The sequence below is a fragment of the Brachypodium distachyon genome, chromosome 4 (genome assembly GCF_000005505.3).
Source record: "Brachypodium distachyon strain Bd21 chromosome 4, Brachypodium_distachyon_v3.0, whole genome shotgun sequence".
NCBI classification, from domain to species: Eukaryota; Viridiplantae; Streptophyta; class Magnoliopsida; order Poales; family Poaceae; genus Brachypodium; species Brachypodium distachyon.
Window position 1 is genome coordinate 23,544,680 of NC_016134.3, and position 26,385 is coordinate 23,571,064.

General features: G+C 41.2%; 2 protein-coding genes and 1 long non-coding RNA gene across 7 annotated transcripts; 2 read left to right on the forward strand and 1 right to left on the reverse strand.

Annotated features, from left to right (window-relative positions):
- Nucleotides 1–7,112: 7,112 nt before the first annotated feature.
- LOC112268877 lies at nucleotides 7,113–7,779 on the forward strand. The gene is made up of 2 exons (XR_002960367.1): nucleotides 7,113–7,283; nucleotides 7,414–7,779. It is a non-coding gene; the product is annotated as an uncharacterized LOC112268877 (long non-coding RNA).
- Nucleotides 7,780–12,095: 4,316 nt separating this feature from the next.
- Nucleotides 12,096–18,163, forward strand: LOC100838225. Of its 5 annotated transcripts, none has more exons than XM_010239469.3 (10): nucleotides 12,096–12,496; nucleotides 13,604–13,664; nucleotides 13,985–14,033; nucleotides 14,876–14,930; nucleotides 15,220–15,307; nucleotides 16,061–16,179; nucleotides 16,618–16,743; nucleotides 16,888–16,981; nucleotides 17,062–17,216; nucleotides 17,825–18,163. In XM_010239469.3, exons 1-10 carry the CDS (start codon nucleotides 12,155–12,157, stop codon nucleotides 17,927–17,929), a joined length of 1,194 nt encoding a protein of 397 aa, XP_010237771.1. In that variant the 5' UTR covers nucleotides 12,096–12,154; the 3' UTR covers nucleotides 17,930–18,163. The 5 variants fall into 5 exon arrangements, with proteins under 5 accessions (XP_010237771.1, XP_003577624.1, XP_024319363.1 ...); XM_003577576.4 differs by having other exon boundaries at nucleotides 12,097–12,496; nucleotides 17,870–18,163; XM_024463595.1 differs by lacking the exon at nucleotides 17,825–18,163 and adding an exon at nucleotides 17,571–17,588 and having other exon boundaries at nucleotides 12,097–12,496.
- Nucleotides 18,164–18,881: 718 nt separating this feature from the next.
- Nucleotides 18,882–24,842, reverse strand: LOC100838520 (dehydrogenase/reductase SDR family member 7). Its single transcript, XM_003577577.4, has 12 exons — nucleotides 24,680–24,842; nucleotides 24,478–24,533; nucleotides 24,333–24,366; nucleotides 22,877–22,975; nucleotides 22,611–22,759; nucleotides 22,463–22,501; nucleotides 22,293–22,385; nucleotides 22,103–22,201; nucleotides 21,414–21,515; nucleotides 20,918–21,001; nucleotides 20,211–20,276; nucleotides 18,882–19,156 (listed from the first exon to the last, which is right to left on the reverse strand). The coding sequence occupies exons 1-12, from the start codon at nucleotides 24,753–24,755 to the stop codon at nucleotides 19,070–19,072; spliced, it is 984 nt and encodes a 327-aa protein (XP_003577625.1). The 5' UTR covers nucleotides 24,756–24,842; the 3' UTR covers nucleotides 18,882–19,069.
- Between the last annotated feature and the right edge of the window lie 1,543 nt (nucleotides 24,843–26,385).

Genomic DNA, 26,385 nt, shown 5'->3' on the forward strand with positions numbered 1-26,385 from the left:
TTGTTAGGCAAACTATCGACTAGTAGTTTCCTCACTCATTCTTCTTTCTGGATTATAAGTTGCCTTCGCTAATCGACCTTTTTTAATAGAAGTTGCATGACTGATTAGGCAAGTTATTGACTAGGCGTTGCTTCACTGTTCTTTTTTTTGGATTACAAGTTGCCTTTCGACGGTAGGAAAAGTATTGACTATGAGTTGCTTCACTGTCTATTTTTTGGATTACAAGTTGCCTTTCGACGGTAGGCAAAGTATTGACTATGAGTTGCTTCGCTGTCCATTTTTTGGATTATAAGTTGCCTTAGCTAACTGAGCTCTTTTTGAATAACCGTTACATGACTGGTTAGGCAAACTATAGATTAGTAGTTGCTTCACTCATTCTTTTTTCGGACTATAAGTTGCCTTCGCTAATCGATTTAATTTTTATAGAAGGTGCATGACTTATTAGGCATATTATTGACTAGTAGTTGCTTCACTGCTCTTTTTTATGGATTACAAGTTGCCTTTCGACGGACTGAACCGTTTTCTGGACAGGTATTGCATGGAAAATTAGAGACCAGGAGCTTTCATCTTTTTTTTCATTACATCGCCTTTTTTTTCTTTTGCATGACTGGTTAGGCAAATTAGCGACTAGGTGTTGCTAGCAATGTGTGACAACTATTTTGTAAATTACATCTTCTTAATTACAGGTGTTTTCGCCAAGGATTTTGTATAGATGATGGGAGTCATAGGAAGAAAAATCAGAAGTTGGACTACACAGCAAGGAACAATGTTCATATTAATGCATAGTATGTGTGTTTTTAGCTGTTTTTTTTTTTGCTAAGGAACAAAGTAGTGGGGGCACAACATGTGGCCACCTAGTCCACAATATGCAGTACTGTTTGTTCTTTGTAGCTTGTAGGAACATGTTGATGTTTTACTTGTAAAAGGAGGAGGGTGGATGGATAGTCCAGAAATTTCTTTTTGGTTTTGTAGTGAACATATTGAAGCATCATAGTATGCATAGTTTATTTGCCCATCAAAGGGTTTGCAACACTTAATTTTCTCATAGTTTTCTTTTGCTGACACAAATTTCTCTGTGAACATAAATACTAGGAGCATGGCCAGTTGTTGCTTGGCCCATATGTCATTTTATGGGGTTTAGGAGTATGGATCCATGCCACATTTGTTTTCTAGACATGATGATTTGTGTGTTTTCCTGCAGAAATTGGGTGCCAAAACAAAGCATAAGTAACTTGGATTAGGTTTTGTTTAGAGAAGTGCCTTTTCGCTTTTTCAATACCTTCTGCAAATCCTTTTGGGGCACCTTCTTTTTTAACTGGATCAAGAGTTGCTTCAAGTAGGAACAGGGAGGTAAGAAGGGGGAGAAGTAAGAAACGAGCCCCTAGACAAGAGGATGTAATCGGGGGAGGGATAAAAGAAGGCAACTTTTGCCTGCCAGCCATTTTACTTGCTTCGCGTGAGCCTGATTTTGAAGGCTACCGTGGTCCACCCGCGGGGACAAGGAACGCTGGTGCGGGATCAGAACTCCGGAGCTGATGCGATTGTGAGGAAATAAAACTTTCCGTTTTTAGAAAGGAGGGAATCTGACTTACTATTTTTGGGTGTGCACCCTAAGGATCCTAACAGTGCATGAGCACTCCCTAGCCACTTCATCCGTCCCCCCAATATGGCGTCCGGCCTGCCACATTATTTGGCCATATGGGGGGGGGGGGGGAGGGAGGGGGGTGCCGGCACAAAGAATAATTTGCGAGCCGGCTGCGTCCCAGCCGGACCCCGATAGTAAATTGAGGCGCCATTTAAAATTCATTGAAGTTGGCAAAATTTATTCAAATTAGGCGACATTTCATTGAAATTTGCGATAATTTATAAAATAAAATAAAAACGAAATCAAACCCTAGCCTAGTCATCTAGCTAGGAGGCGCCGCTGCCCAAGCTACTGTTGGAGTCAAAGTCGAAGCCGCTGTCGTTGTTGTCAACGTCGAGGACGATGACGCCCGGCTCGTGCTTCACCAGCGCTCCTTCTTCACCGCCTCACACGTCTGTTGGGGAACGCGGTACGCTACGCTAGCACAAAATAAAATTTCTACCGCTTTCGCCCGGATCAATGCTGTAGATAATGGATCACGAGATTACCACTAGACGCGCAGACCCGTAGCGGAAGTAGAGTCGATGTAGCGCGTCGATGCCGAGTAGTCGAACAGCCTGCTCCTCCTCGCCGATCCCACGAAAAGTTCGTCCAAGCACCGCAGGTGCAGCGCCTCCGAGGTATCCACACGTACAGGGAGGAACTCCGTGCGGCGGACTGCTAGATCCGATCGCAAGGCTTTGGGCGTGGAGGTGTGACGGCCGAGTCTAACTCGCGTTTGGATTGGTGTAACCCTAACCAGGTATGCCTCCTCCATTTATATAGACCTCCCTGGTGGGCTTCAACACTTGAGGCCCGTTAGGAGTCTAAGCCTGATACGAGTTGGATCCGATCCAATTCGGTCCTATCCCCTTAAGCGTGCGACCCTACAGGTTCACGGTCAGACCGACACGACTACGAGCTCGGATGCGGGTCCGAGTAACACCTTACTCATCCACTGGCACCGACTCAAGTCGATACTTGGTAGCGGCACCTAGGAGCATGTGCCAACTCCCGAGTAACCACAAGGTATATTGACGAACCATACAATGTGTCATATGCAACGTTCCTTTTGCCTCACGATATGTGTGTCGAGTTCAAGGCAAGTGCTTGTCATCCTTGTGGATAGCTCGACTCTCTTCTCGTTCCTGTGATACAGATTCCCGAACGGGTTAACACTTAACCCAAGTCGCATGGCCATGCTTTCCGAATCTGATCACTCGAGAGGGCCCAGAGATATCTCTCCGAACAGGAGGGGCAAATCCCATCTTGATCAACCATGACTCACAGCATGCTTCTCAGCAAACCCGAAAGCTACCTTTATAACCACCCAGTTACGGAGTAGTGTTTGGCAACCCCTAAGTAGGCCGCTTCACATCCCAAGCTCATGCGATGACCTCAGGTCTAGGACTGGCATATACATCGTACTTGAGACTAACAAATGACAATCATCTCGTTGTGTCTCAGTGCGGGTCTGGCCGACTCAACAATCTCATTGTCGAGTTCATGCTATCAGTCGGCAACACCTTGCCCTATGACTTGTGAAACATAGCCATCATACTGATTCACATTGCTAGTCTAGGTTATGTGTCCGCATAACCTCAATGACTAGGGACCATTAGAACAACATCATAGAATACATAGTCTCACAAACAAATCACGTATTTATTGATACATATCAGTGATGATGTTCAAGGACAATAACAATAACTCATGAATACATAGGAAATAACATCATCACAGGATTGCCTCTAGGGCATATCTCCAACAACGTCGCCTCGTAGTCAAGCCACGCCTGGACTTCGGCGTCGGAGGCCGTGTAGCCCAGGAGTCACTGCCGTTACGCCTCCTCGCTGGCACGCTTGACGGCGCGCTGACCCTGAAATTCTTTCGGGTCGTCGTCGCGACGGTGCGGGACGGCGGCCTGCTCGTAGTCCGGTTTCTGCGTCCACTCCGGCTCTGGCTTCGGCCGAACGAGGCGGAGGTGGCCGCGCGGAGGCGACGCGGCCCGCCGTGCTCGGAAAGAGGATGAGCCGGAGCAACAGCGTGCGCGCCGCCAAGGAAGCCGAAGAGGAGCCTGGTGCCACCGCCCAAGTAGTGGTGGCGTCCGGCCGGCCCTGGTGGAGGAGGAGCCTCGCCGTCGAGCCTCGGCTCGTTGCCGGCAGCAATGTGGGCCAGGACGGCATCGAGGGATCGCCCTGGCTGCTGCCAGAATGCGTGGCGGCCCGCGATGTTGTTCTGCACCGTCGGGTGCGGAAGATCGTGGACTCGCCGGCCGCACTCCTTCTCGAAGAAGGTCGTCCAGGCGCTGCCGGTGTGGCGGTCCCACTCCGGCATTGCCTGCTCCTGCGGCGTTAGGTTGCGGAAGAAGTGCTCGGCAATCCTCTCTCACCGGCGTGCTCCCGTCGGCGGCGGTGGCACGGGCCTGCCACCCCGGCTGAGCACCCATCCGTGGGGAAGGCGGCAGTCCGGCGGCGCGGGATAGCCGGCCCGCACCAACACCTTGGCCTCATCGAGGCGGAGCCAGTGGCGGTCTTGCCAGTTGTCGGCCATGGCTAGGAGGAGATGGGGGCAAAGAGGAGGGCGAGGTTGGCGAGGGGCGAGCTTTCTGGGCCGGTGCTGCCTTTAATGGGTGCCGAAGTTAACCCACCGGGGGTGTGAACACGGCGAGAAACAGGCGTTGGGAATGCGTGGGGACGCGCCGCGTGGAAGCTGACGGGACAGGATGGCGGTTTGACCCGGTGACCGCCATTACTCGCCTGGGAAGCCGAGGCGAAGCCGGTGGCGATTAATGCAGAAGCCGGTGAGAGGCGCCGACAAAGAGGGCCCGCACCATAAAACGCTTCGCCGGCGCCCTCGCTCGCTCCCCGTGGGTTGGGTTCGGCCTCGGAGCGCCGGCTAATTTTTTTTTGCCGCGCCAGCTAAAAAAACAATTTGGAGAGGCCGGCTGAGTCGGATTTTACTCGTCGGTGCCCCCCAAGCCCGTTTAGGGGGGCCTTTAGGGGGGCCGGCCGGAGATGCTCTAAGCACCCCGAAACATAAGGCTATGGGTGTGTTTGGTACTTTGGTTCAGACCCAAAATTTTGGTATGACCATTACGAGTCATTTATTTGCTTTGCAACCAACAAACTTAATCAGCATTTTAGTAGCTTGAATCTGCTAGTACATTTAGGTTTGCCCATCCAGCATGCATATCAACAAAGAAAAAAAAAGGATATTTAGGCCTTAGGCAGCTTACATGATTTTGTTTGGGATGATAACTTTGGAGACATCATGTCCTTTGCGAGGATAAACTGAAAAATTCAAATATAAGCTCCTGGATGATCAGCAATGTATCAGCTATGTTCTATCATCATAGGCATTTTAAAAAAGACATGTGGGTGATTTTCTTCAACTTCAGTTCCTAAAATATACATTCATGTTATATGGTTTTCGTTGCTTAACAAATCTACAATATTATATGTTGTTGTTCTTGACAACAATTAGAGTAAGGGTTGCCAATGCTCGATGGCACAAGTGCGTGTATAAAAGTACTGTGTGTACGCCGGTCTTATAGCGAATGTCGCCGTATACTTTGAGAAGTTGACAAATCGATATTTTTTGAATAGATCAGTCGACCCTGCGGGTATGACTTAGTCCTATGTTAGGAAAGGCTTCGAGAGGGTTGTTAGCCAAGTGCTTGGGCCGAGCGGATTTTCTCAAGACATCTTTAGCGAGAGATTCGTCGGGGCTGCCTCGTACTTGAACCAAACGCGTCTTTCCAAGTATCGAGGTTAGGATACCCTCGGAACTCTAACCCAACCCCTTCTCCTTCGATCCCGTGCTAACCAAGATTAGTGCGGAGCCTCGAAACTAGAGTCCCCTAAAAGGATTCCTGGAGGCTGGTCGACTTTTAGTTGAAAGCGGAGCTCGAGAGCGAACCTTAGAGGGAGCACTCTAGCCCTCTCTTTTTGAGTTTATTCAAGTTGAGAGTGAATGGTACATGCCCCCATGGGGGGTATTTATAAAATAGGGTACATGACAAAAGACCATGACTACTTTTGAGGGAGAGAAAAAAGTGAGGGCAAACTGGTAAAAGTAGCTCCTTGGTCCATAACTTTGGTGTGCACCAAGTGGGAAACTAGGGGTTGGTCCATGGTCCACCATGGACCAAAAGCCTCATCCTACACCTTTATTGCCTCCTACTCAAACTCATTCCACCATTTGACCATGACATGAGAGATTTAACTTGTTGACTTGTCTTGATTATTGCCATGTAGGATTGACCACGCCATGTTGGCATCTTGATCCATGTAGAAAAATGTTGACCTAATCATCGCCACCTAGGATTTACGGCCCGGCCCATATAAGAGTTTTATTTTACTACAACATTATATATTTCCCATGGAAGAAAACATCGTTGTGTTTGAAGCATGCTCATTCTTAATACATAAACCACTGTGTACAAAAGAATTTCCTTCCTTACAAAATTGATTGTAGTATACAATCTGTCAAAATTATTCCACTTAACACACTTCAAGTAGCTTCAAAACACTTCTAAATTACTTTTCTAGTGAATAGATCGAAAAAAAATCATGTTGAAGTTAAAGACCCTTACATTGATACAAAACAAGAAAACATAATGTATTAATTTCCACTTTTCAAAATTACTTTTCTAGTGAACACACACACAAAAATCTGCCAAAAGGAAACCATGGAAGTTCTCTAGTTGAAGTCACCTTTGGGCTGCATCCTATTCCATTCCTCCTGTGTTCACATTGTGTACCCATGAAGTTAGGCCTGTCAAGAATTTTATCTCCCTGTCAGATGTCTGCTCGTGAAATCATAGCAATCCAGAATATCAATTGTGGAGAAGGGGGGTGACATTGGCTAGGGGTCCCCTTGTGGTCTTGTGTGTAGATATGTATCATAGCTCTAGCAAGATTATAGCTCACATCTTGGAAAGAGCCCAGAGTTGCCGGTTTTTACAAAAACACATGTGAATTCCTCAAGAAACAAATGATCCATCTAAAATAAGTCAAGTAGAAAGGAACATGACAAAACAATAAATGAAAGATCAAATCGAAGTCTTATACCTTACTAGTACGGTGCGAAAAAATCATTAGATTGGCATTATATCGTAAACTCGCATGCAAACGGCACACAAGTAAGTTTAGCTTGTAAACAAGGCAAACAATTTCTTCAAAAAAAGTCCAGCTGGGACATAAATGGGCCAATAGGAAAAAAACATGCCACATCTAACATCTCCTTTCTTGAGATGAGGGAAGCCAATCCAATGTACTCATTCGCAAGTATCGGATTCTAGTAAACCAACCCTATAATCAAGTCTAAATATCGTAGAGCAACCGATCTGTTCATTAGCAGTTGCAGCATCATTTGCGGTGAACAACACAAAAACACAGAGCGGAGTGCCAAACTGATATAGCCGTCCATTATGAAGGGCATTTTAGTCATTTTACGAGAGAGAAAGAAAAAGATGTTCTTCTTCCTATCTCGTTCGCCTGGTTAATTCAGAGCAATCACAGTGGCGGCACCGCCGCTAGCCCGATCCATTTTGCTGCCGCACGCCTAGCTCTTGCAGTCGCCTGTATAGCATCGCCCTCCTCTCTATTGCATGGCGCCATCTCCTCATCCATCCTCCCGCCCTCCGTTTTCTCCGGTTCGTTCGTCAGCTCTACATGTTCTGCAATTTGTCCGTGAATTGAAAACGCATGTAGGTTGGCTTCACGTGTATTCGGAATTGAGATTCTACTCATATATATTTTCTCTCCCATCGAATTCTACAACAGATATGTTAATGAATGTATTGGGAATTGGGATCAATCTCGCCACAAGAAAGACGGGCGCGGGCGCTGCATTCCGGCGTTGTAGGCCTCGGAGTCCGGTGTAGATCTCGTTGCCGGAATCATATGCGCACTCGTAATATTCACTGTGGAAAGCCGAAGGCGGATCTTGGAAAGATAACAGAGTGCCCTGAGAGATGCTTGCGTAAACGACTTGATAAATGACGGGAGTTGGCTCTGCTCCGGCGACTCACCGGCCGCCCTCTCTGGCGCAGTGCCGCCCCCTCCCTGTCGCCACACTAGTCAATTAGGGGATTAGGGTTCATATCGGTGGAATCAAAGAGTATATTTACGAGAAAAATATTAACCAATTTCTTGATTACAATGTTACCTCTATCATCAAGGTACTCCACTGATTTTAGAGATGGTACTTCGAAAGAATTATATACGAGTACCATATCATATTGGCCCTTGGATTGACAAAACTGGACGGTTCATACTTATGTGGGGTACCGTAAAAAAAACTCACTGTTAATACTTTGTAATGCATATGCAGCTATGCAGCAATAGTTGCATCTTGTATTAAATCCTTTCAAATTTGCCAAATGCTTGAAACGAGTCTTCATTTTTACTAATTAAATTTTTATTCGGTTCAAAAGAAATTTATTATAGGAAATCGAGGTGGAGGACAAGTAATGATTCCTCTTCTCAGACGAAATATCCCAGTTGAAGGAGATGTTGGATCTATCTATTGGAGTTGCTTCCAAGCCACGAGAGATGAATTACCGTCGTGTGGATTGCAAAAGAGATATCCCAGATGAGCTCATCAACTCCTGTATCTGCACAAGAAGAATACAGTACTGAGTCAAACAGGATATCCCAATATGAGAAACACCTCTTGTTGTAGTGGTGGAATTGTGAGTGCATGACTCCACCAACAGAGTTCAAATCCTGATACTCATAATCATAGGCGAATAACAAAAAAAATGTTTAGATAGGACGATTCGTATAACAGACATATAACATTTAATATTTATATTTTATAATTGCAAATTGTATTTTAATGTGTTTACTGTATTTTAATGTGTTTGTTTGTATTTTTAAATTCTTATAACATTTTTTTAACATTCAATTTTTCAATAGATTTAATGCAAAAACAATGCCTTTGGACACCAATACGAATTCTTCTACCTCTGAAGATTCATTGAAGACCCATTTGATTCTCCTGGAGAAGAAATTTGATGAAGCTGAAAAGTTAAGGTTGGAACGAGAACAGAAGATAGAAGAAGATCGCCGTGCTTCAGAAAAGAGAATTGAAGACATTCTTCGGTTGGTTCTTCAAAAGCTTACTCAAGTTGTACCAGCTAAAGCCCCTGCACCTTCTGATGTATTTCCTGAAGCAACCCTGCAAGTCTCTGATGGCTATTCTCCCGAAGATGTTGAAGACACTGCAGCGACTTCTACTCCACTACTGGCTTCACCTGCAGCTGCGTCTTCACCTCCGCCTCCAGCTTAGTGCCTTTTCCCTTTTTGATGTCTTGATGCCAAAGGGGGAGAAGATTTAGGGGGAGTTTTGGGTTAGTTTTAGAGGGAGTTCTTCAAGGGGTTTTCTCGTTCATTATTTTTGAAGACTTTCGTTCCGCGTCTGAAGACTTTGAACTATTTTGTGTGACTTAAACTTAACATTGCCTCTTGCATGAGAATTCTGGATGCCTGTAATCAATTTCATTCTTCATGCATTTTAGTTCCTCATGCATCATAAGTCACTGTGCATCTGTTTTACTTCATTACCTAGTAACATTATTTGAATAGTACACACATTCAGGGGGAGTCTTCATATAGCTTGGAACCCTAAAACTTACACTCTTCATTATTCATCTGTGAAGCTTTAACCAAGTGTTGTCATCAATCACCAAAAAGGGGGAGATTGAAAGCAAATCATGTGCCCCCGTATGGGTTTTGATGATTCATGACAAATTGGTTAAGGGACTAATGTGCAAATTGAGTGTTTCAGATGCTTAGTCACATGGATGAAGAGTTCCAACCGGCGTTGGTGATCCCTCAAAATTGAAGATAGGAAGAAGGCTTGAAGCATCAAGGCTTACGGGTAGGCTAAAGATGTTTCCTAGAATTTCTGTGAAGAATTGTCTTCATTTTGAGTATAGGACAAGCCATACTATTAAGAGGGGTTCCAAGCGGTAAGCTGGTTGTGAAGAATTCTTTTTCCTCATGCTCAACTTAGGATAAAAATTGTGTGTCTTCGTTCTGAAGAAAGTTGAGTCTAGGTTGCTTCGAGATTCGCTGTCTTCATGTGTGAAGAAGAGCTCGAATGTTCCTGGATCAGTTTCTTCAGACTGAAGACTTGCTTTGTTTTCAAAAGGAGTTTGAATTCAAAAATGTTTGAAAAAACGTGGTGTTGTTTTTTGGTCTGACCAGTCAAACTATTTGTTACGATGACCGTTGGCAGTTGAAGAAAAATGTCTTCGGTGGAAGATGGAGACCGTAGGTGTCTCGAGACCGATGGTGTCTCAATACTTCAGTGGGGTCCAACTGTCGGTAACGGCTAGTTTTTTCGGGCCGGCTATATAAGCGGCCGACCCCCTCTATCATTCGGTGGAGATCTCGAAAACGATTTTGTGAAGAAAAATCTTAGAGCTAAGCTGAGCTGAAGAAAATGATTTCCCCCTCCTAGCCGAACGTTGAAGAACTTGTTACTCTTGGTGTTTGGCAGCACCTAGACGGCTAGGCGTCGTTGAAGAGCAATCAAAGTGTGATTTGCCTCAAACAGTCTGTGAAGGCCTGAAGATCGCCTCTGCGAAGAAAGATCTATCTCGAGTAACTGGGCGAGAATTTGGTCTTAGCTCAGGAGGTTTGGGTGGACTTGTGTGTCCGCGAATCTTGTGTGATTCAACCCCCTCAACGGAGAGCCAACAATCTGAACTTCGGGAAACAAATCATCGTGTCTCTGTGTCCAGGTGATACCTTTCCTCACCTATTTATCTTTAGCCTTCATTAACTGTTTGCTTCAGTTTGAACTGTTCTGAACTGTCTTCAGTTACTATTTTTCTTCATTGTATTCCGCTGTTGTAACTCTGCTAAGACTCAGGATTGCTTTCTGTCTTCACTTGTTTCATCATGTTTGAAGAATCTGTTTTAATTTGAAGTAAAATTTGATAATCTTCAATTCACCCCCCCCCCCTCTCTTGAAGACATACTCGATCTTTCACACGGTTTTTGGGGGCCTTGTCTGGCTAGCTCACAGTTTTTGCTAATTTGCCAACAGAACCACCTATTTTCGGCCAGACTGTATCAGCTAGCCACAAATTTTTGGACATCACATAAATTATTAAACTACTTTTTCTCAGCTAGGCCTAAGGTGGGAGCTCTCAGCTCATTTATCTCTCACTTTTTTTTGCTTTGCTTTTGTTTTTCAAGAACAACAATCTTACTTTATTTATTCAACGAACAAAATACAGGTGATCGAAAAATTAAGATGACAACAAAGATTTTGGATAAACCAAAAGTTACATAAAAGTCTTTGAAGCCAAGTTCTCTAGCCACGCCGATCGCATTTTGATATTTCTCCAAATCTCTGGTGACGAAACAGTAGAAGACCAAACCTGCATAAGCTGGACTAACCTTATAGGTTTTGCTGAGCCACATGAGCCTCCTACCCCAGCGGGTGAGAGCTTAAGATCGTTGAACGTGCGGTGGCCGGGGACACACCCCTCGCAAGACAGGTTGTCGAACCATTAAATCATAGCCAAACCGATGATAATGATGATCAAAATCACGAATTTACGAGCCGTGAGATCCACAAACTCCATGGAGTAGATCATGATAGCCACGCCAGAATGGGGATGGAGCCGAGAGACCATTAATCCAAGCGTCGTCGCATCCACCGTTAGGCCGCCGCTGCCAAGAACACACAAAAACCTTACAAAGAAGGTACTAAAACGATGTCAGATGTTGATCCGTGGTTTTCCTAACAGGATTTTTTTTTCTCTGGCGGCTAGGGCTTCACACTGATGAAAACAGGACAGCATAATATTTCCTTTTATTTACTTTGCTTGGCAACCTTCCCTCCCTTGGCCCATCTCGCTGCCGAGCGCCCCGACAGCCCAACCTCGTCGCTCGTCTTCCTCCTCGAACGAGCGACGCCACCCCCTCCCTCCCCGTCCCGCTGCTGAGCGCCCCAGCCCCCTCGCTCCATCGCTCGTCTTCCTCCTCGTGCGAGCGCCTCCACCGCAGGTATCTATCTCCCCTTCAATTCTCTCGTTCCCGACCGTTTCTCCTCCCATCACCCCACGAACAGATCCGTCCTTTAGCTTCCCGTTGCATCTCCTTAATCTTCCCCAATTCGTAATTGAGGCAAAAATCAAGGTACGGCGGTCCTCCGCCCTCGCTCATAATATACTTTAGGTGTTTTTCTTACAGTCTTGATGCTTCAAGTATTTTTTTTAAACTAAATGATTCAAGTGTATTTTCAGTTCATGTCATGTAATAGGGACATATGCTTGTCATGAACTACTCAGTTGTAAGATAGACAGATGTCACTTTAGAAATTTTGCCTGAAGTGCTTCAAGTAGTATTATTTTTTTAACTAAATGCTTCGAAGTGTTTGTTGCCATTATCATAATGTAGTGAAATCTGTTACTGTCTATTTTATCTGTACAGATGTGCCTTCAGCATTCAGTTTACAGAGTAACCTCTGTCTGTTTCAAACTTCCAACTCGGCACAAGCAAAATGACGACCACCGAACACCTTTCCTCGCCGACGTCGCCGGGCGTGGGCACCGTTCCCCTCTCGTCCGCTCTCGGCGAGCTACTCCGCTTCGTCCTCTCCTCCCATCTTACCGCCCCGGATCCCGCCCTCCCCCTGTCCCCCTCCTACTGCTCGCGCCTCCTCGACGACGACTTGTGCGAGAAACTGGCGGCGGAGCTTGCCGGGTGCATCGAGGAGGGGCAGCTCCCAGAACCCCCAGTTGGGTCGGGGGCGTTTAGGATTCCTGCGGAAGAGGACGGGCCGCGTGAGAGGGATAGGGAGTGGGAGGCGGTCCTTCTAGAGAAGGGTGCCGAGTTGAAGCGGGTAATGTCTCTCCGCTTTGCTTTCTTCCTCTCTTTTAATCACTTTTGTTTTAATTTTAGGTGATTCGGTCCATTAGTAGTCACAGAAACAAAATTGGAGCCGAAAAGATTGTAGGAGCAATAATCATCTTCTCAAAGTCTTAAACTTTTTCCTTAAAAAAAGTCTTAGACTTTTAAAAGCTTGGAAAAAGAAAGAATTATGGGTTCATGGTTGAACGATTTTCAAGTTTCAACGAGTTAACAATGTGTTTGCTGCAGTCTTTAAGACATTTAGGATGGTAAATTTTTAGCATGTGTTGGTTATGAATTATTATGATTACTAGAACAATAAGCATGCTAGAAACTAAAAATATACTGCATATTTAAGAAGAATATTGTACTGTGGCCTGGCCCAAAGCTTAACAACCCGCGACCAACAATTGTGATCTTTATGGGGGTAAAGATAAAGGAATAATGGTTTGCACTATAGTCCTGTATATATGCACATTGTCTCTTTTGGGGGCAGTGTCCTGGACAGAGTACCAAATTTAATGAAGAGAAAGTGTACAGCATTCCCTATTTTCTGTAAATAGCACACCTAGCAAAGGAAATTGCAATAGGTTCTACAGTGCTACTACAATGGGCCAATATTTTTGTTTTGCATTCAAATAAAAAAACACATCTACAAGTTGCTTTATTATAACGTAGTGATCCAAATTTCCATGAAAATCTCTTCATTTCTCTGAGCTGTGCAAACACAAATGAGGTGTCCAAATAATTTTGATTATTTCTTGTTCTTTGTGCAATTTGCAAATGAAAATACTTTTTCGTGATTTCTCCAAGTTAGTAGTGTATTCCCACGTGTTCACGTGTATTTTTTGGCCAATTATTTGGAGATTTCAGAACACAGTTTTCTTAAAATACAGAAAGCATCGATACACCCAAAAACTGCTGTATCAGGGGTGAATACTGCCAATTTACATGGAACGTTTGGATGCATACCCCATACATGTTGGAGGATTTTCCATTTCCAGAAAAAGTAAATAAATTGGATACCAGTGGGATACGTCAAAATCCTTTCTTGCAATCTGTATGCTTGTTGCTCATTACTGTCATCTGTATTGACTAGATGTATGATGGAGTGGAGTTTGTGCTACATGTTCAAGAACCATACTTCACTCAACTCAGTGGTAACTCTGAATCTTTTTCTCGTGGTTCAGTATAGCTATCATCAAGCTGATATTCACATTTTTTTTCCTTTCCTTATGTGTATACTAGTCGTTACTTCTTTCTTTAATATGCTAATTTTGGTGATTTTATCTGGGTGCAATTTGCATAATAAAGGATCTGCATTTCATCTTGAAATTATGAATTTCACTTGAATAATGCCTTAATCCCTTCTCCACTTTCATCAGGTTTGAATGGTTCAGGATAAAGCTGCAGGGCATTAACTTGTATGTATTCTTTTTGGTCAACTACATTTTCTAACTTCAATCTTGTGCTCCTGCAGCTGGAACCAAGAATGTTGAAGGGAGATTAGCAGCCGGTAATTACAACCGGTAAGCACATCTGATTTTAAATTCAGAAGACTAAATTTCTATGTGGAAATATGTTGTAAAAACATTACAACCTTATTGTCAAAGCTCAACTTGGAACATCTATCTGAGTTACATTATGAAGGCGGGAACTATTATAAATTTATAATTTTATTGTTCTATTTAGGTGTTAGCATATATTCAGGTTACTCTATGTCGGAGACATTAGGGTGCACTTGCACCTTCAGATGTACTAGCTACTGCAGTCGCTCTCTACTTAGCCATCCAAAAAGTTCTGAAAAAGTTGACGGTATTCATACAACATGCATCTACCATGTCTCAAAATTCAGATCCAGATTCGATTCACAGCTCAAGTTTTTTTTTTTGACAAATCAGACCGTGAATAGTATCAACATGATACTCTTCACCTCATATTTGAATTTGGTACTGCTATTCATATCCTGGTTTATCCTTCTGTTTTTTTCAGAATTTTTGACGAATTTACCTCATGGTGCCAGTGCACCCAATATGCCCCCCTCTATTTCTGGGCCTTCCATATTCCCATTTCAGTTAAAAGCTTGAGGATACAACATATGTTCCAATAATTTGTGGACCCAAGTAGCGTTTCTTAATTTCTTGAATGCTTGTCCACTCCAATATGTACTGTGAGATTTGTTGCTTGTAGAATTATTTGACATGGTGTAGGCCTTGCTACTTGGAAGCCTTATAGTGTCGTTGCAATAAAAAATTATTATAAGCGTGCTTATTCTATGAGCACTTCTGCATGTTTTCTTATCGATAGTAATTTTGTATGCTCAACGTGTAAGTTATTCATTTAATCTTGTTTTGTTGCCATTTTGTCCCAGTATTACACAAGGTTCTTGGTTGCTCTTCAATAAATGCCTTTTGCTTGAAGTTGAGGTAACCTTATTATATTCGCCGTTGATTTCTCATTTTGTTGTTGCAATACTGGTTGATGGATCAAGTAATATTCTCTTATCTCTTAGCAATTCAAATGATCATTGAAATTATTCCAGACATAGGCATCCAATAGGAAATTCTATTATTGGTGCCATTTTAAAATATGTGCTTCAGTTTTATGATTCGTAGTATATAATTGATCAAATAGTCTTTGTTGACATGCACAAATTCATTTTACTAATTTTTAATTCTAGAGTCGGATATCCCCAATGTTTATTTTTATTTTCAGGCAGTTAGAAAATACAGTTCATTCTTGGAGATGCTGCAAGAAGAGATGATCTCAAATGTTCTTCCTGGCATTTTATCAATTGAAGATGGTAATTAGTTTTATATCATCTCAGTTTTACTTGTATTGTGTTCCGAAACTTCATTAATTCTCATGGAGTCTGTACCTTGAGTCATCCATGAGTTAATCCTTTCAAGAACTAATATCTTTACTTATCACGATGCATAGCTTATTTTTGCACTTGTTATCCCCTGGCTTTCCAGTCTGTACAATATTTTTGTGTAAATCTTGACTGATATAAGTATATAACAGCGTCTATATGTAACACAGTCCGCAATTGTAACATGTGTAGACAGCAGCTGGTGGTGATATTAATGTAACTGCCGTACTGCCTTGTACATATTTAGGTCACTAAAACCAGGCACCCTAGGAGCCGTTCGTTTCGTGATATTTGGCCATTTCTGCGTGTTGGATAGGCGGTCCATAATGTTCTGCAACACAAGCCTGCAACCTGGGCCGGAATCCATGATGCACTGATTGTTGTTGGCTTGCAGGAAATATAGTTAATATAATTTAATTCAGTTCCAAGGGTGCATGTTATGCATGCTAGCTGTTCAATCTTCAGACTTCATTGTGCAAAAAAGAAAAAGGAAAAAGAGGAGACTGAGGTCTTGTGATATGTGGGTGGGTCCACATTTCTTAATTACATAATGTCTGGCATAGCCCATGTTTGTATCAATGAATGCTCTTTGTTGCTCATATGATGATTTTTTATCATATATAAAGGTTAGATGTGCAGTTGTAAGGATCAGAGTACAATGGATTGAATTATCTGCATATACAGGTGTTAAAGTATATAGGAAATTCTACACAGAGGAAAAGGAAAACTCTAGTGGAGTCTTGGCAATATCTGTTTCAAAGCCAGCAAGACAACCTTATGAAACTATGACAGGGCTTCTTGCTGTGAGTGGCACTCTTTCCCATTTGGTTCAACATTTCTGTTTGCACTGTTGCCAGAATATTTGATATTGAATTACGACATAGATTTTTTATTTCTGCTTTTTTAATATAAAAGGCTGGTGTCTCTAATTCATATTTATGTGCTTTTGTAAATACACTGAATAACACTAGAAGTCATTTCTTATGTACTGAGAACAAGCCACGCCTGCCACTTAGCTGGTAATCGTAAACTTTGTAGCTAGGAGTTTTGATGAACATTTTGTTACAGCATAATGGGTCATTCGTAACCAGTAATATTTGTATTGATTCATGTTCTGTCTATCAACAAATACTATTTAGTTCCATCAGTTGATGTTATGTCGAATAATCATATATGGGCACTTGTAGTACTTCAAGGAGCTGGTTCTGTGCTTCTCCCACTTACCTCCTGTTATTTTCCAGCGATTAGGTTATGATGGATTAGGTAGACTCCTCGGTCTGGCAAACACAGCAGGAACAGTTCCGGATGGAGTTCCTCCTCCAAGATCCGTACTGATATCATCTTGTATGAAACTACACCAACCAACTGTAAGTTCATCTCTTACGACTACCTTCCAATTCTATTGGCATGTTATCCCATCGAAACATCTTGCTGCTCTTAAAAATTACAGAGCTACCACTTTGTAAATTTTCTCTTGCACCTAAGATTGGTGGTGTCTTATTGTAATGGAGGTGAAAGGTTGTTCTTTAACTGATGCTGCAAGGGCACTGGCCAAACATGTTCACAGGAGTAGTGATGGTTGGTGGGGCAGCCTCCATGGAAGCGGTAAAGATATGTTCCAGCTTAAAATTCATCTAGTTGGAGACTGCAATGATGGTATCTGTAGTTGAATTATTTATCTTCAGATCTGAACAAGAATCAACTGGCATCTGAAGTCATTCACTGTTTGCTAAGCGACTGTTGTTGGATGAATGTTCATGTAACTCAGCCCTGTGGGCCTGTTTTTGAAATCCGTGTCCGTGAAGGTTACGGTGCCAGATGGTCTCATAATGGTTTGAAGGTACATGTACAATTTTGTTATTTTGTTGCTCATTTCGGATCCAGTCTGATGTAACAAATGATGCACCTCAGATTGCCGCATAGTTCTTTTATTATTGTTTACTCAAGCTGTATCATAGGCCGTTGGTCAATTTTATGCAGTGTCAACAAATTACTCATAGTTTGCCCTTTCTGTCTTATGCATGTGCTTACAAATCACATATGAAAACCTACGCTGCTAATACGTGAATATCACCATGGTATCAAATTTAACATGAACTGAAAACCACATACATGACAAATTTGTTTTCAACTTGCATAATCAATTTATATTGTAGATTATGCATTGTCATGTCATTTCTGCTATGTCATCCAGTAAGATGCCGCAAAGGTCACAAGAAACCAGGCCCTATTCAAATTCTGAGCACAAATCCCATCCAAAAAGCTGATGCTCTCAAATGGAGCATGCAAATCAAAATCTGTTTTCACCATTATGTTTGTTCTGGTGAGATTTTTAAAACTAGATCCCGGTTTTATATGTTACTTCATTTTAATAAGTTCCCATTATCTAGATCTATCATGTGTATTTGCAATGGGATCTTGTAAACTCGAGTTTTGTGACATTTCCAGTGTGTTGCGCAATCATGTCACTGTTCCTTGCCACATGATGTGCAGTTCATTGGATTTTTGGAGCCGTACACTCCAGAAGGTTTTCTCAACGGATGGAAGCACTAGAATTCAATCTGCATGTTTTACTGCTATACACTAGCTCACTTGCATCGTTTATCCATTGTCGTATTTTCTGAAGAATGCACCCCTGAAGATACATATATACCTTGTTTAAGGTTGAAGGATTAGCTTGTTGTATTTGTAACATCTGGAGGTCAGACAAAAGACCATTCTTGTGACATTTAGTACTTGCGACGTTTTTCAAAAAATCTTTTGAATCTTGTGAGTTGTGACATCTAAGTACTTGTTTCATAATATAAGACATATTAAGTTCCGCTAACATAAGACTTTGACAAAAAATTACTTCATTGATATGTGGTTTATATGACATGAAATTGGTATCACTTGATTCATCTTGAAAACTATTTACTGATAATTATGGTTTTGTATCTTATAATTATGTACTGATGCTGTTATTTTTGGTCAAAAGCATTCTTAATGAAACCTAATACTCCCTGCTCACAAAGGTTGGTGTATTTGGTTTTGTTAAGACAAGCCTTCGACCACAACCTTTGTGAAAAGAAAGGAGTATGCTTTATATTCTGGAACACACAGAGCAGTCATGTAACAATCAACTACATTGTTGGATGGCTTAAATATACAATGTTCCTTAAGAAAAAACTCTGCAACGTTAGATGCATTGCACAACAAGAATGCAATGTTCGCAGGGATTGGGATTTATATCTGAATGTATACCACCTTGCCCCGTGGTGAATGGCACAGTGCCCTGCATATTTGACCTGCAAGCGTCCAAGATATTTGTGTTGTGCTAATTGGCAAGTCGTAAGATGCCTGAACATGTAGGCGATTTATAAACAGATGCACTTTGTTTGAAGAAATCTAGATTTGTTTGGTTGGAATGTAGGAGTACTATTCATTAAAACAGTTTGAACGTGAAAGCAACCTACTATGCAGAAAACAAGAAAAATGAATAATCTAATATATGGATGATCCATTCTTGCATGGAAATACTAAGCTGGAACGCTGACATGTGCTCGAGTTGAAATGTACTCCACCTTGCTTTCCTTTGGTCCTTTTAGATATACAATTGTAATGAAAATTAACCAGTTACATAATCCAGAAAGACTGTATATGACTATTAAGAATTCCTATCAAGAATTCCTATCTGGTGAATGAGCAACTTCATCAAGCCGACTTCTTGCCACCGAAGAGGAGATTCAAACTGTAGGCGTTGCCTTTCTTTGCGGCTGCATCCACACGCTTTGCACCAATCTGAAAAACAAATAAACGGTGATTATGGTCAGTCATAAGATGGTTGATAGATTTTTTTAGAACAGAAGGGAAAACTCTGAGGAACACATTGCAAAAACCAAAATCTTATTGAAAAATCAAACAAAGACAAACCAATTTTGTTTAATCTCAAATATTTCAGAAAAGTAAAGGGAAAAATAGATTATTTTTTTATTTCTGAAATGTTATTGCTTCTACAAACACAAAGAATTGCCAAAAACACTAAGCATTGAAGTTGAATTCTTTGCATTCATATGACTCGACGTATTTGTGTTTTTTCTCCAAATTCCTGATTTCCAAAATATTTCTGGGTTTTTAAGCAATTTTGTGATTTTCAAAATTCCAGAATCTAAATTTCCTTTAGACAATGTATGTGTCCAATATGTTGACTGGGGTTCAAAACCACCGCCACATCACCAAAAACTGCCCTGCAATAGTTTAAGACCCCAGTTGGAAGTTGGAACAGAGGAAATGTGGATTGAAATGCTATGGAACAAAGGAATTGGATGTGCCCCTTTAGAAAAATGGAATGGCTCTCAAATTCTATAGAATATGGTGGAGGAAATTAAACATTTGCCCAAAGCTCAATGAAATTTTCCTATTAGAAGTCCAAGGCAATAACTCTCTTTCTCCCATATCATCCTTCAAGTGATGCTTGCCTCCAAAAATTCCTTTATTTTTATATCCTATATTCCAAATGGCTTCTCTTTTCCGTTCCTGCTCCTGTGCTATTTATCCAATGGCCACTCCGATCCATATGTTTTTCATGTTCCTGCCTTGTGTTCCGAATGGGCCCTATACTCTAACAACAGTTGGGGGATGAAAAGTGATTTTTTACTATTTCGGAGTTGAAGTATGACATCATGAAGTACTTTCAACATAAATGTGTCTTTCATTTTGGTGTAACCAGAGCTGGATATTTGAGATGTTAAAAATAATGTTTGTCCACATGTTTTGTGACAGGAGGGAACAAATACTGTTTCACCAGTAACGTAAAGAAGCAAAAATGCTATAGTAGATATGATCCAGGATATACCTTGTCCATAAGCCAGTAACCAATTGTTGGCATGTATTGCACCAAGTACATAACAGCCAGCACAGGCTGCAAAGGAAGTCAGCAAAAATCCACATTTAAGATGCAACATAAATACAGAATGGAAAATATTGGACTATATGCATAGTGGAAACATAAAATAATTTCTTTAGTGTTATATACACTTTCTAGAATCAACAGTGCAGTAGTGCACAACATTGGTAATAGAATAGAGGCACTAACAGGGTAATGACTAGAATCTAGACATGGAAACCAGTAAGTTGCTAGGATCTAATGGTACAAGCTACAAAACCCATACATTACCACAATACAATGATTGTGCTGATGACACTGTTATATGATAAAGCATCTTACTAGACAATCATACCACTAGCTAACTGTTATTGCTAGTGCTCAAAAAAATGTGGGCACAAAGTTGCTAGTTTATACTCCCTCCGATCCTAAATTGTTGTCGAAATATTACATGTACCTAGACACTTTTTAAGAATAGATACATCCATATTTGAGCAAATTTGAGTCAAGAATTTAGGATCAGAGGGAGTACTTTGTTTCTGATGTAGACATAACCTATATACCCTATTAAGTTTCTAGGAACCTTCTGGTAATTTTCTAATTTGGGTGTTAATAATAAGTTCAATACTTCAGGCCAACTGAATGGTCTAAGCAGCCATGTTGAAAGTAAAATATACCTGATATGATATCCATGCTTCTTTCAGTCCATGAGTTGCTGCAACTATTGTCAGTTCAGCACATCTTTCCACTGAAACACGTTTCTGCGAGGTTAAAAAGGATAAGCAAAAATGCATAAAAAAACAAGGATGGGTGAAGGAGACTGAGAATACTTTTGACAGTTGGCAAGTAGTTGGTTGTAACATGTTAGGACATGAGCAGAATGTGAAATCGTAAGTGTAACACTGCTGGATTATGAGAACTTATTTGATTCTGCCATTGTTATGAGATAAAATGTGTGGATAACATATACTTATCTAACTTTAATTTGATCCGTAAAACAGGGCAATTGATTTTTTGCAACTTCTTACAGAAGATTTAGGAAGAAACACAGCATAGCACGCTGCACCTAACTAGCAAGGTGAGGATTTGGGTTGCCTTTGTCCAGTGAACCACTTGTTTTTGGCAAAAAAGAAAGAAAAGAAAAATGAATTCTAGTAAAAAAAAAAAGGTAACCTCTGAAGAATGCCTTTGCGATGAAGAGGTTGCACCAGTAGATTGTGGTGTTTCAATTGGTCCAGGACAGATAACAGTGACCTTAATGCCTTTTGTACATAACTGCAGCATACAACATAGTAGATACATCACATAGAAGTATATAGCTTGAGAAACATTTTTTTTTCTGAAACAACTAACAAAACATAAAAGGGAACGACCAATTATCTATCAAGAGCTATCCAACTACAAAATTTAATTTATCACAAAATACAGATCATGTCACTGATAACAGGAAAAAGATTTATCTATGAATACATATCCATATCAGACATGGTTAACTCACATGTGTATAATTTAGCATGCCCAGATGGCCAGATGGAATTATGGCCATAACAGAAGTGACTAACAAGCATTATATAGATGGGACTATGATGCAAACTTAATGAGGTAACGATGCAATATTTAGTATAATTTAGCACGCCCGGATGGCCAGATGGGATTATGGCGATAACAGAAGTAATTAATGAACATGTGTATGGATGGGCTTATGATGCACACTTAATGAGGTAACTATGTAATAGTTAAGATAATTTAGCACGCCCAGATGGCCAGATGGGATTATGGAAATAACAGAAGTGATTAAGAAACATGTATATAGATGGGATTATGATGCAAACTTAATGAGGTAACGATGCAATATTTAATACCTCAGAACGCAGAGAGGTGAAGTAGCCGTTCAGAGCATGCTTGGAAGCAGAGTAAAGGGCCTGACCAGGCGTGGGGACCTTTCCGGCTGCACTGCTCATCTGTAAGAAAGCGAGTTCATTACACTAATAAACTAATAGAAACCATGGGACCGTAAGTTCCAATTGAGAAGCAAGATTTATTCCGACATACCACAACAAAATGACCCATCCCTCTGTCCAACATTGAGGGTGCAAGAAGGCGAGTCAAAGTAATAGTTCCAAATACATTGACATTAAAAGTTGCCTGCCAAACAAGAAACAATTAGCACAAAGTTATATGGCACATAGAGATGTAAAGAATATTAAAGATGGTTCACATACCTTAAGACCATCCTCAGTTTCTTCCAGAGCGCCTCTTTTCTGCAATATAATTGATATACTTAGCAAGCAGAAACTGGTGGTGGTATAGCAAGATTAATAGATATTTAGGAAGATAGAACTACATCAGAAAATGTTTGGCGATATTTACTGGACGTTCAAAGGCTGCATTATGTATCATATAGTCAATGCCTGCACTTGAAAAGAGAGATTCCGCCGCATGTACAACTTCTTTCAGAGATTCTTCATCAGATGATAAATCCATGGGTAACACTTCAACTCTGCTTTCTGGATGCTTGCCTTCGCAGATTAAGAGAACAAGAAATGCAGGACATTCAAACTTCACCGAGAACTCAGATTGCCACTACCCTGCTAGCGGAAATTCTGAATATGCATACAGAGATTTTCCAAACTTACAGACAATGTTATGTTTCACTCTCTCAAGCTCCTCCTTGTTACGTGCAGATAGTATCAGCTTTGCTCCTAAGCTCGCAAACTGCATTGAAAGAACCTCCCCTGGCATTACAAGAAACCATTTATAGCTGGTTATGGTGGAACAGCATGCTAAATTTAGCAAAATAAAAAATCCACAGATTTTAGCAACAGGATGGTATCTACCAATTAAAATACTCTCTCCGACCCATATTACTTGTCCCAGATTTAGTACAAAGTTGTACTAAATCAGTGACAAGTAATTCCGGCCGGAGGGAGTAACATATATGAGATAATACAATGGAAAGTGAACATGTCTTGCTGAATTGACCATATAATAACAAAATGCAAAATATTGATAAACGGCCACTAAACCTTCAAAGTATTTTTAGTAGTGGCAGTGCACCAAATGCCAACATTTAGCGCCTTGTGAACATGGTTAGGGATTCTTGCTTATGTTCTCCATCTGGCTTAATAAACCATCCAAGTAGCATTAAAAAGGTGCTGCCGTTCTGCTTACATTCAGCGACTTAGCACTAGCAGGCACCGCAAGATCTAGAATGCCTTTCTTGTACTACCAGTCACTGATTAAGTGATTAACATATTTCCACTCATGCCGTCCCAAAGTGTAAGGTGTCTACAGATCCCAAGGTTTAAGTTTGACTAACGGTTATACTAATAAAATCTGGGCCATCTGCCGGAAAAAGTGATATCAATTGGTTCATACTGAAAAGCATTTTTCAGTGATATCACTTTCATGTCAGATAAAACATATTTTATTGGTGTAATTGTTGGTCAAACTTAAATCTTGGAATGTGTGGGCCTCTTACATTTTGGAACAGGAGCATCAGTTGAGATACCCACAACCTCTCTATGGCCAATGTCATTGCAGAACTACAAAACATGTGAACACCAATGTTCTCAAAAGAAGGTAGTTGTATTACAAAATGTCAAAATAATAACCTAAACTCAGAAGATAAACACAAGCATGAGCATGGCATGGAAACACAGTACACATACAACCTTATAACATTTTTTAGATCGAAATTGTAACCGCCTTTTAATGATGAACAGCCCTACCTCCTTGATCAATTAACAAAAAGGAAAAAATTACAGTTTACTCAATTCATCCTCTGTTCCTCGTGAAAAGTCCTGTCTATAACTAGAGATATGCAAGCTATAGTACAGCTGTAAAATTACAAATAGGCAATTCTTCACTTTGTGACTGTCACCCCAGGCTAAGTAATACACCAAGTTTAGCAATGAGGACCTGCTCAGCTGCTCTGAGAACAAATTCAAGTACAACAGCTTCACAACCATGAATCATAAGTGCAACAAAGGGTGACAGTGACGCCATAAGAAGCCCAATTTAGTAAACCAAAATCTTTATTTTTCTTGCAATGAAGTTCACCAGGTTCAGGAGATACAGAACAGCACTTACCAATCCCACGGCTCGCTCCCGTGATCCACACAACCTGAAAGACAACAAAGAAACGAAAAGGCAAACCAACGGAACTTAGATAATGAATACAAAGACATGAACCGCAAATCCAGAGCACAGAATTAAGTGATAACCCCACAACAACCTTCCCATCGACTTTCTCCCGCCGCGGTGAGCGACGCGATAGGAGCGTGAAATCCCCTGCGCGGAGCCAGTAACATGAGGGATTAGTTAGCCCCAATCTGCGGGAGAAAAGGGGAAACGAAGCACAAAGAGAAATAATTGGATGGAATAGGGCTAGGTTGGATTGGTCGTGGATGGGGGAGAAAATGAACATGCGGTCTTACCATCGGCCGTGGCGAACTTGAAGAGGAGGCCGGCGCCGGCGCCGGCGAGGAGCGCGGAGAGGAGAAGGAGGAGCATTCTCGGCTCTTCCGCGGCGCGTGTTGGCGGCTGTGAATCCTGTGTGCTATCTCTTTGGAGTCACTTGCGCTTGTCCCTCGCTACTCTTACACGAATTTTCAGAAATATAGCGAGTGATGAATTAACAGATTTTTCTAGGAGAATAAATAGCTGCTGTAATAAAAAAGGACGGTGTAGATATCTCGTTTTTTTTTTGTTACGTGGTGTTTATTTTACATTTTAACTTTTAGCAATCCTTCATTTTTAAATACTCCATCCGTCTCGAATTAAATGACGTGGATTTGTACCGCTTATACAAATCCACGTCTAATTTGGGCCGGAGGGAGTATAAAATTATCTACCTTTATTCTAAGTCAAATTTCTTTATCAGGTGGATCACTTGATCTGCTAATATCTAAAATTTATATTTGGCATGATGGATTTAGTAAATTATTTTAGAACTGCAGAGGTTGGTAGACTATTTGAAGTATAAAACTTTTCCAAACTTTAAGATTGATTTAGAACAAAGTTAGACCATTTAATATTTAGGAACCGAAGGATTAGTAAATAGATAATTTGTGATTTTCTTACATCTCTCATGGGAAGATGCCGAGGAAACTATAGACACTACATGTTATGATGAGGCGGACTCCTATGGTCAAATATATTAGCAGTAAATATTTAGGTTACGAATATCCAAATTGTCAAAATAATGTCGTGTGTTCCTTTCATTTTTATCTGATTATTCTGTGAAAAGGAAGGGGTCGATAGTTAATTTTATGATAGCACAATGATCCAAAGTAGTGCATCCTCTACTCTTCTTCCATTTTCCATTATCAACTCCACATGGAAGAAGTTGTCCGTTTCTCTTTAGATTTTGTCATTTCAGGTTCGTTGTAAAGATCGTTTAACACGAAGAATAATGATTTTCAAACTCAAACTTTTATGCAATAGTTTAAGTCTCAAGAAAATCCAAACGTTGTCTCGTCTCCCTTCTTGTTTTGAGCTTAAAAATATTCAAGCTATGCGATATGCATGGTAAGTTCAAAGGATTTTATTTCACCTAAACATCATACTCAAAGTAGCACAACCTAAATCCCGTCACATCCACTTCCGAACTCCCGTAACCGCATTTTTTGGTAAATAATGTCCATTTTGGACGACCAAATATATGTGCATTGGAAAGCCACAGATGTGAGTAACAACTTTCATGTTTTGACGTTTTCCATGCGAGTCCATATTTGCAGCCCTTGGTATCTCTCAGCCCAATCATGTTGTGTTGAATGCAGCTATTCACCTGAACGATTTCATGGTGATGGGTAATGAAAACAACCCACTTGACCCTATCTTGGAGCAGATGAATGAACATCCACATATGGATGAGCTCATGGACCTAGGAAATGATGCAGCCAATCAGAATGTTCTTGTTCCTATGCTTGTTAATGTTGTGGCAAATATGTTCATTGGATATGTCTTTACCCCACACTTTACTCATCATGTCCAAGATTTCCCTGCACTGATGAACTGTGATATTGATCAGCCATTGATGGAGAAATTGCACATCTCAAATGAGGGGACTGAAATCTGGCAGAAGTTCTTCAGACCCACTCAGAGGCAACAGGCAACAGTGACCATTCCTGGTCCTTGGATT